General features: G+C 24.5%; 1 protein-coding gene across 1 annotated transcript; it reads left to right on the top strand.

Moving 5' to 3' along the window:
- Window positions 1–1,265: 1,265 nt before the first annotated feature.
- On the top strand, window positions 1,266–11,984 carry LOC148938241 (aminopeptidase N-like). Its single transcript, XM_089080329.1, has 12 exons — window positions 1,266–1,323; window positions 1,979–2,478; window positions 2,837–3,292; window positions 3,461–3,641; window positions 3,963–4,119; window positions 4,400–4,481; window positions 6,966–7,315; window positions 7,994–8,268; window positions 8,464–8,645; window positions 9,369–9,725; window positions 9,831–9,900; window positions 10,959–11,984. Exons 2-12 carry the CDS (start codon window positions 1,988–1,990, stop codon window positions 11,079–11,081), a joined length of 2,724 nt encoding a protein of 907 aa, XP_088936455.1. The 5' UTR covers window positions 1,266–1,323; window positions 1,979–1,987; the 3' UTR covers window positions 11,082–11,984.
- The last annotated feature ends 246 nt before the right edge of the window (window positions 11,985–12,230 follow it).

Here is a 12,230-nt window from a genome sequence, read left to right on the forward strand (position 1 = left end):
AAAATTAGGGGGATGGGGAAGAGGTCGAAAATATAACATTTTTAGAAAATTCAAATGCGTCGTTATAAGGTACACTTGCAGCCATAAAATTTTTTTTCATATCTTTAACGGTTTGGACGATATTTACTCAGAAAGAAAACCAATTTTTTTTTCAAGGGATAGTTTCATCCCCTTAACGTGCGAGAACGCAGATAAAAAAAATACTTTATATTTGTCCCTTATTTTTGTCTATATCTTAATATATTCGAAGCTTATTAAAGAGGGGAGAACAGTTGTATATCTTCCCTTATAAGTAGTAGGAAAGATGTGAATATCAACATGCAATAATTCATTCAACTAAATATTAATAACTTTAAATAGAAATATAATAAATAATATTGCATTCAATAACATTTAAAATTCTAGGTATATATATATATATATATATAGAGCATATAAAAAAGTATGTAAGTTAAAATGTAATATACGAATGATAAATATATAAAATAAAATATTTAAATTTTATGGATATTCTTAGATCATTTCTACATATAACAATTATTGAATATAACTTATTAAATTATTAAATTACAATTTTGATAATTATATTATAATATTAATTATATTATAATATCTATATGTTAGGAATTTGTTTAATATAAATATAATTAAAACATGTTTATCAGTATTACTTTAACATGTATTTTAATGTGATGTATAATGTTTTAATCTAATGTTATAAATATTTTATTATCTGCTTCAGTGCAAATTTTTATTTGTTTTAAATTATAAGATTTTTGAAATAATATTAATAAACTTCTAAATAAAATTTACCTTTTATTAAACATATTAAAAGTTTTATTTCAACATTTATATTAAATCCAGTGTTCAATATATTGTTTATTTGCACAACGTATATCCTTTATAACTGTATGTTTGTTCTCACAGCTGTCATTTGGCGGTGAACTATCGGAGCAGAAAGATTAGTCTAAGATTTCAAGCCTATTATCAATAATTTCTAACGGTAAATATAATTTCTAATTAAAAATATTATAAAATATTTAGAATACTTATAACGTACATTACATCAGGATAAATTTAATTTCAAAATAAAATAATAAATTGTTCAACTTAATTACATTATAATCTTCATCATTAACGACCGTTATTATATGTTTAGAGCCATCTAGCGATATACATATTTATACTTCATATTACTTATTATTTTATCACTTATGATCTCATATGATTCTGGATGTTTGTTGTCATATTTATTTTATTTTGCAGCAAACCGTCAGAGCAGAAAGGTTGTGATTCTTGTAACAGTATTCTATCTTTTATAACGTAGGTACTATTTGAACTAATTATAAAATATTTTATGTATAAAATATTTTATATATTTTGTCAACACACATAATTTCAATTTATAAATTACTAACAACAGGACAGTTTGTGTGTGTGTGTGTGTGTGTGTGTGTGTGTGTGTGTGTGTGTGTGTGTGTGTTATATGTATATATATATGCGCGCGCGCGCGCGCACGCACACGCACACACACGCACGCACACGCACACGCACACGCACACACACACGCACACGCATGCACGCACGCACACGCACACGCACACGCACACGCACATGCACACGTACACGCACACGCACGCGCACACACACACACACACACACACACACACACACACACACACACACACACACACACACACACACACACACACACACACACACACACACACACACACACACACACACACATTAAAAATCTAATACATATTTAACATTGCATATTTAATAATAATATAATAATACATGTCAAAGCCATTATCAAAAAAGATTTTCATTTAGATTTCATTTTTCTGTAAATTTTTTAATGAGAAATTTTTGCTGCTTTCGAGACTTTTAAAGAATTGAACTTTTACGATCATTTTAAATTTCAGCTTTACATCAGAAACATATTTGGCTAAATTTTAAACATTGTTTTTAGATAAATGTTATGGAATTAATAAAAGTGTTATTATATTCTCTAATATTTAACTATGTCACGGCTTTTCTTAATTATGCTCATAAAGACGTAGAATATCTAAATGATGAAACTGTAGATAATTCTCGTTTGCATGAATATGTACCAGAAATACAGTACAGCGTTGAAATAACATTAGATGCAGAAGAAAATATTTTTCATGGAAAATGTAATCACAGAATTATTATTCCTCAAAATACAGAAAACATAAAATTTCATGCAATGAACTTTAATATAACTGATATAAACTTAATGGAAATTAACACAAAACGCAAAATGGTAATACGTAAGATTTCATATATTAATAAATTGCAAATTGTTATTTTAAACTTCAACTTTTTACAAGCTGGTAAATATATACTGACCATAACATATGATGGTATCATAACATATAGTGGTACTACCGCTAATGATGATGGAGGCTTTGTTAAAATCCCATATAAAAATACGGAAGGATATGACAAGTGAGTGTACAGAGAGACTTATTATAAACATCATTTATAAAATGTTCAAAGTAAATTGATTAAGTATGTTTTTTAACTATTTGAAGTTAATAATGTATATCTTACATAACCTTATGTAACAAGAATATGTTAAATGCATAAGAATTAGGAAGTAGCGTTAGTACTTATTTGGATGAACTTTAATATTAGATCGTATTCAGGAATATTTGCTTAAATAATATAAATACGCTGCTAAAATTATAAAAATTGTGATTCCCAGCTTTCATGTTACAATAATTTTCATTATTTATATGATATCTATAAATTAAAACTTTGTTGTTAACTATGTTATTTTTTATTAATAATTTAAATATATTAGGTGGCTTATTGCAACAGACAACTCGGCTACTGGAACGCGACGTTTATTTCCATGCTGGGACGAGCCAAGAATAAAAGCTGACTTTACCATTGCTATTGAGCATCCCAAACATTACCGTTCTTTTTCGAATATGTCACCCTTCTTTAAACTCTTCTTTGAAACTAAAACGACAACATATTTTAGCAATATTCTTCAGATTCCTACTTATTGTATTGCGATTGTGCTACTCGATAAGAATGACTATTCAAATATTACTTCCGAAAAAATTGATCTCAAATTATGGGGCAGAGAATCAATAATACAAAATCAAACTTTTGCATTTGAACTAATTGAAAATGTCACAAATATCATTAATCACACATGGAAATTACAAGAAAAAAACATAATAGGAGATCACTATGTGATCGCAGGTTTAGAAAATAATGGCGTGGATAAATTTCAATTTGTATTTCATAGGTAATATGTGTAATTAAGAAAATAAATTTCTTATACTTTAATAATAAAATAATTACAAAAAAAGAAACTAGGAATTATATGTAATAAATGATAATATTATTTATAGAGCAATGTGTTACACGCATGATTGTAGTATGCATAACATACAATATTTATGATTGGTTTCAGAGAAAAAGATATTGTCTATAATGAAGGAATAGATCCCATTGCGCGAAAAATGGAAATATCGCGTTTAATAGGACGTAAAGTGATGGGTAAATTATTTGCCAAAATCAGTCCACCAACATGGTCTGATATGTGGTTCAATGAAGGTGTTACCACGTTATTTGGAATATATATGGTCAATAAGGTATTTTTTCATGTCTGTAATAATATTTCACTAGGAAACATGCCATAAATTTATATTTAAATAATTTATATGAAATATCTAAATGTACTCTTTGAATATTTCTGATGTTATTTAATATAACTAAACAATTTCATTACAAACTACTTACTTTAGAATCTGTCTATTTATTTAACATTTTTATTTTTAAAAATTGTTTACTAAACTGACTCTAATCATGATCTAATGTAATCATGATTTAATGTAAATTATATAAATTACTTATTAAAATAATATTACTTATATAAGTATATAATTATGTAACAATATACATTTAATGTCTAGGTTATGCCAGACATTCGTTTGTTGGATTTGTTTGTGGTGCAAACTCAACAAGAGTCTCTCCGTTTAGACGATCAACAGATTATGAGTTCTCTTACACCAGAAGTAAATAACATCTTTGAAAATGATATTTTTTTCCCTTTGGCTTACTATATAAAAGGTATGCAATATTGCACAACAAATTTAACAACTGTACGATTGTTTAAGTATTATTTTATAAGATAAATTGTATTTTGTCTTTCTTCTAATTTATTAAAAATAAAAATGTATTAATTATATATATATATATATATATATATATATATATATATTGAAAATTGAATCATTTATTCATTTATTCAATGACTTATCGTACCTTTGGAAATATTTGGCAAATTTATTATTACATATTTCATCATTTATTTATTACATATTTGATTTCCAACGCTCATTTTTTACAGCACCTTGTATATTGCGCATGCTAGAACATGCACTGGGTAATCAAATTTTTCAGGGCAGCATTATTAAATATTTGGAAAAACAGTGAGTATACATCATATTTCTCTCCTTTTAATTTCTCTTTCCTCTTTTTTTACTTTCATTTTGATTTGATGATATATCATTATCTAATAATTTGCTATATCTTGTTATTACTCTTCCACAAAAATTAACTTTATATAAAATTATTTTTTATATAAGAGTAAAAATAGCATTATAAATATGCTTTTTATTGTGGAAAAGGATAATTGTTTATTGAAAATTTCAATCTCAGAAATTGATAATAATTTGAAATTGACAAAAAGATTTAATAATGTTATTTAATAATGTATATTGCTATAACACATTACATAATTGTGTTATTCTTCTCTTCAATTTTAGTGAATTACAATTTATATTATAGATAGTCTGCTTACCATCTCAACTCTTTCTACACAATCAGTTTATTTTCCAAGTAAAAACAGTACCTAGATTTTTTGCTTCTAATGTTTCTAAAACATAAATTCTGTGAAAGTGAATCAGCGACATATTCTTGTTGTATATTTAAAGGTATACCAAAGATATACTTTAGTGCCATTGTTCATTATTTTTTAAAATAAATATTACTTATTAATTGTTTATTTTATAATAGCAAATTAGAATACGCAATTTTTATTACATGTTTATTACATGTTCATATATGGTTTCTTCTTTAAAATTTAAAATGTAAATCAATAGAATGTTTTATCTGAGGCTTTTGTCATTAATTTCATATATTCCATCTTTTTCTTAATCATAGTTGCTGTATATCTTTCACTTTAATAATGACAATTTTATAATAATAATTGATAATATATATAATATAATTAAAAATTATCAATAGATCCCTTATGTTAAAAACAACGGTTAAATTAAAGAGAGTAAAGGCAAAAAAAATAACATCCTTAATGTCAAGTCGGTTATATTGAAATCGAGCGAACACTAAACAAACTATAAGTATATAACATAACTAAAAATAAACAATGATTGATATAAATGATAGATAAAAAATGTTTCAACTTTATAATTAAGTAAATTTTAGTATCAAGTTTAGAGTTTGATTCAATATAATCGATTTGACATCAAGAATGTTAGATTTTATTCTTTGTTTTTAAATTTAACTATCTACAAGGTGTTTCGTAAAGACTGTAACGACTTTTAAATATTCTTAATTATTCTTGAAATCATTTTGAGATAAAAATCCTAATAGCAAAATATTGAGGCTACAATGCTTTTTGAATAAATATTTAGAGTTAGTGAATCAAGTCCGCGCAGATGGGCAATGCATATAATACGAAAGACGAAAGCTGATTGTCACTCTCTTGTCAAAATTGATTTAAAAATTATAATGCAAAGATGGTGAATAATTTTTACTGATAGTCACATAAATACACTGTGCATATATCTAAGCAGATTATATTTTACTGAAAAGAAGAAAAAATATTACTGCATAATACGTAAAGCGCAAGCTATGAAATGATTATTATTTATTTTCAGAAATCTACTAATTTCATATCTTGCAAATAAATGAGATTATTATTATAGAAATCGATCAAGATAATATTTTAGAATAATAATAACAAATTTTTTAACACAATTTATAAATAATTTATATAATTTAAATAATAATAATAATTTAAATAATAACAATAAATTATTTTATTTTCGTTTTATTTATTTACAAATGCAAATTGTGCACCATCCATTTATATGCAATATTTAAGATATTTAAGATTTTGTAAGGTATGAAACTAGCAAATTTCTAAAAATAATGTCATTTAACAACTTATACTTTACGTAACATGTAATAATAATATTTTTTCTTCTTTTCAGTAAAATATATTCTGTTGAGATAATCTATTTATAGATATCAATATCAATAAAAAGATATCAATAAAAAGAGTCTCATGATCTTTACATTGTAATATCTATGTGAATTTCGACAAGGGGGCGACAGTCAATTTTTGCCTTTCGTGTATTATACCATACCTGAGAGCGCGAACTTAAGACGATTTGACTTGCTAACTCTAAATGTTTATAATTTAAAAGGCATTGTAGCCTCGACATTTGGTATTAGAATTTTCGTTTCAAAATAATCTCATCTTCTAGGGAAGAGAATCTACTTTTAAGCGTTCATGGAAAGAATACTTGCTAGCAAATTTAAAAATTTAATCTGATACAGATCTAAAAATAATTTTGTTGACCCATTAAAATTATTTTGTAGAACACTTAAATATAATGATAATTCTGCAAAAATGTTCTAACAATCAATTTGAACATTATATATAATAATTTTGAAAGTCCAGATGTTATTACGATCTTTACGAGATATTCTGTATAATATATTCTTGTAATATATATATATATATATATATTAAAATTATAAAAATTTGTGCGTACATCACATTATAAATAATAATGTTCCGTCGGTAATATTTACCAGATTATGTAATATATAATAGATTATATAATATACTGTTAATATAATAGATTATTATAAATTTTTGTAAGGACTGGTAATCCGGATGATTTTTGGACTGCTATACAATCCGCCTATGATTTAGAACAGAATAAAACAATGATTGGAGAAATTAATGTGAAAGACATAATGGATCCTTGGATAAAAGAAAAGCAATACCCTGTTCTTGAAATTGATTATAAAAAATGCTGGTTTTTAATAGAAAATATGTCCAAGAAGTGCAAAATACCATTTAGATATATTTTTCCACCACATATTACTTTCCAGAATACTTCGTCTTTGGTGTGGTTAAATGTACAATACAAACATATTTATCGTGGTGATGATATATGGAAGCATATGGAATCTTATTGGCCACTAATAGCCAATCCACAACAAACTGGTAAATAACGAAAATCAAATATTTTATTATATTGAAGAATATTGTCAATTTATTTTCTATATATAATCAAGAATCTCTTATTATGGAAAGAAAATAAAAAGATTTTTTCGCTTTATTTTTGCATTAGGTTTCTATAGTCTGGATTATATGATTTTAAAATTGAATATTTTAATCTTTATTATTTACTTTTTAAAATCACTTATTATCATTTATTTGTATATTGAAATTGTTTAAGTCTTTTTAGATATTTCCATGTATAATTAATTTCTTGTTTAACGAATGTTTATGTTTAATATATGTTGTTATATGTATACTTAATAATTATGTTTATATATTTGATCAAGTTGTTTTATTTGCTCAAATAATTTTAATTTTACTTGAAGAGCAATATTTATAAAGAGAGATTAATTTCTAAAATTTAATATATTCTTACGTATGAGTTTTCAAGTAAATAATCGACAGCTTACATAAAAATTAATATGTTAATTGATAAAGAACATTTTTTTAGTATTTGTAATGTGAGATAATATTTACATAATAGCCTATTATTACATGATAACTTTTTAACATGTTTGAAAATAAAAAAATAATATCTCTAAAATAAACTTTATCTTAAATTTAATATCAAATCAATTCAATTTTATTTGATTTTGATTTTATTTGTTTACTGTGTGATAGGATACTATCGAATAAATTATAATGAGGACAATTGGGTAAAAATAGCACGTTATCTTAATTCCGAGAATTATACAAATATTCATGTCCTAAATCGTGCTCAAATCATCGATGATGCATTTCATTTCGTAACATCACACAAATTAAGTTATTTCATATTTATGGAACTTACAAATTATTTGTCGCGAGAGACAGACTATATAGCATGGTATCCCATGTTTAAAGCTATTGAACGCATGTCATATATTATACCATATCTCAAAAATACTAATTTTCAGGTAAAAACAATTTCAATAAAAGAAATTTTATATTAATGTACTCAAAGCATTAATTTCGTTTTGTATACTTATTTAAATATTTTTCGAAATAACTTCTGTTATTAAGAAATAAAGATTTTACGTTTCTACAGTTTTAGATTGAATTTCCTTGAATAAATAATTAATACAAAATTTATGTTATTTTCCAAAATTTAGATTCAACTATTAAAGCTACTGAATTCCCTTCTTGACAAAATTGAATATGAAGAAAATCCTAATGAAAACGATCATACTAAATGTTTAAGGCAAGAAGCTATAAAATGGGCTTGTGTTCTCGGTGACAAAAAATGCAAAGCAGTTGCTGAAATTAAATTGTATCAGTATTTAACAAATCCGATGTAAATATTCTTATTAGTTATTAATTAATAGTAGTTTTTTATTGTCATATTTTTATACTAGATATAATATAAAATACTCGGCAAATTTTTGAATAAAATTGTATAAGGGAGAACGAAATTCGTGGATAAGATAGCATGTAAATTCGAAAAAAATTAAGTAAAAGCGGATGTAACTTCTTCGTAAAATAATTTTTTACATATAAATGTTTAAAATATAACCAAACATAAATATTGATTAAAAATTATATCTCAGCAAAGTAACTAAATTTTATGCAATATAAATGTTAGTTACAATTTCCCACTCAACAAAGTAACTGTTATATAACACACGCGTTATATTTATCTAACGCTTGCAATTATGTGTTGCTTGCAATTATTAGTATTAGCTAATTCAATAATATATAGTAATGTATATTATTGAGTAAGTAGTTACAGTAGTTTTACAAACGTTTAAACAGCGACAGTGTCAGTAGTTTCAGTAATTATGAAATATTTGTAATGTAATATTTGTAATAGTATTGCACGTACAATACGGACTTTTTAACCAAAGCTTATAATTAATTATACCTTGAAGCTATATGCAGAAAAAATTATTTCATGAGAAAGCATATATTTTTATTATTTAATTTTTCACGAATCTTTATGCTGCAGTTTTATTATTCTCGAATATTTTCCCTATAAGAATATATCATAAATCATATATATTTTATGATTAAATTTCAGGAATGTTAAACTGCTACTGTGGGAAAAAAGATGGATGTATTGTCATAGCTTATTGGCATCTAACACATCTGTTTTTAACAAAGTATTTAATAATTTAGACAAGATATTAGAAACCAAAATTTCAGAAATATTGGAATTTCTGATTTGTTCAAATCCACCTTCTAACTTCCTCTTTCTCTTAGATGAGCTAAAAAAGTTAAGAAATGATTACGAATCTATTATTTATACAGAAGATAATACAAGAATGATCTCTGTTATTAAAAACCAGATTACTGCATATTGTTATGTTGTTCAGAGACATGCAAATGATTTCTCTATTAATTTCATATTAAGCGATTTGGAAACATTCAAACCCAAGTAAAAATACATTTTCATAGATATCTTTCCTTTGCATTCAATCACAAATATTTGTATTATTTGTATTATTTTATTATATAATGTAATTATTGTTTTTCTTCCTAGAGAAATTAGTATAACTGCAACATTAATTAATGTCATAAATTCTGTTCATTCTTTGACAACACTTGTTGAGGTAAGTTGAGAAATATAATATTCCTTATTTACTACTGTCTCGTACTTTTATTAAATTTTTATTTTTTTATTATATTTAATATATAGTAATATCACAGAAGTTTAAATTTAATATTGGTAAATGTAACAAATCATATAAAAGTAAATATAAAAATGAAATACTTTATTTAAATTTATTTCACATGAAGGTTGAAAAAATATTTATTTTCAATAAATATATGTTTGTATTATGAATATTTTATTATTCTTGACAAACGATGTATTTATAAAAAGTTATAATTATTTTATTTGTAAAAAAACAACTCATTATCTAGAAGTAATGTAACTCTAATATAACTCTAATATACAGATTATCAGATAATTATAATACTATATCACATTATATATCGCATATATTATTATATCATTATCGTTATATTGCAAATTTGAATGCAAGTAGAATAAATAAGCTGAGCAAAAAGATTCTATATTATTTCGCGTTTTTTTCCAAAATTACAAGTTAGTAGTTAGTAATAAAAATCATTCAGAAAGCATACGTGTAGGAACAAGCATTATCTTCATATGCATTTTCGCAGCAGTTACATATGCTGCAAAGATGTTTTCTCTATATAAAAAAGTGAATTGTTTGATATGAGAGTATATCTTAGAGAACATATCTTCAACTCGCATTCTTAGCAACTATATAAATGCATCTAACACGCAAACACACATCTTTGTACAGATATTTATTAATATCTTCCTTTCATTTATTAACATCTTGCTTATTAATTGTGAAACTTGCCTGAAAATGTTTAAGGTCTTTCTACTTAACAAAATTACATGTAATATAAATGTCAGATATAATTTTCCACTCAACAATGTAACTGTTACATAACACACGTGTTATATAACGGTTATAATGTTTTATGTTATTGTCAATGTAATCTCTACTTCTACACAAGTGTTTTGTTAATAATCACTAGATCTGAAAAATACATAAAGAAATACAAATATACGTAATACACAGATGTTATAATATAATTATTTAGTATTTAACATGTGCTCATATTAATTTTGTAGATAAAGGAATGGACATATGAAAACCTACATAACTCCTTATTTTGGAACACTCAAGACAAAATATACAAGCGCTTATCTGAAATCCAGAGACATATAAAATCTTATGTTAACACGTACATATAATTTATTATTCATACTTTAATCGAAAAAAGCTGCATGGTAAACCAGTGCTATTTTAAGTTGCATTTCAATTCACTGTTAGAAATGAAAGCAGCATCATAAATTATCTACATTATCGTTATTAAATATCAAAATATAGGATTTGTAATTTTTTGCGTAAAATAGAAATTTATTGGTATTCACACTTATTATCTTTTTTATTTTGTTACGTCGTAGCGGTCTGTTTGTCGTATTCGATGATTAATTTCAGAAAACAATCTAATTTTCTAATATTATTACAAATTTTTGAACTGTGTACTATATTTTAAAATATATTATTAATATAACAAATAATATATGATTAATATATTAGTGTAGGCTACTAATATTCTTACATATAATATATGTTATAATAATTGGAATGCTATATTGCAAAATTTAAAATTAGGTAAAAAAAGCGACCGTACTAGCGAGTGTATTATTTGAATCTTTTAATATTCTTAGATAACTTTTGTATATAGTAATAACAATTTCAATAGTTATATATTATTTATTTATCTGTTATATATTATATATTATTTTTTTAACAGGATCTATTTTGTTAATTTGATTTCAAAATATTTATCTGCAACACTTTATTATATATTTTAACATAGAAATTGTTTTGGCCAACATTAGAACTCTTAAAAAGTTCCGTCAGACTTCTTTAAGAGTAAACACAAGTTTGTCAGAATATTTATTATGAATTATAAGAATTTTAAAATTGTATTAATAAACTTCTGCAAAAATCTTCTTTTGTAATTATTAATCTTATATTAGTCGTATATCTAAAACAATAGCATAATGGTAAAAGGTAAAGATTGTTAATGTTAAAACGATTATTAAATCAATTTATGAAACAATAATTGATATAAAATAAACGTTTTAACCATACGATTTGGTCATCTTCGATGTAAAAATTAAAGATTATAAGATTATAAGGGCGATAATTTTTGTGAAACATCTATTGATTCGCCGTAAAACATAACTCCAAAACAACATAATGCATAGAAGTACATGAAATCGCAGGTAACAAAAATTTGGATGAAAACTTGTTTGAATCCTCGACCATTGTGATCTCGTTCCGTCATAGATTTTAAACGCAGTCAAGTATTTATATTAGGTGTATAAAAA

The sequence above is a fragment of the Pogonomyrmex barbatus genome, unplaced genomic scaffold (genome assembly GCF_055798465.1).
Source record: "Pogonomyrmex barbatus isolate J1 unplaced genomic scaffold, ASM5579846v1 scaffold1, whole genome shotgun sequence".
Lineage (NCBI taxonomy): Eukaryota > Metazoa > Arthropoda > Insecta > Hymenoptera > Formicidae > Pogonomyrmex > Pogonomyrmex barbatus.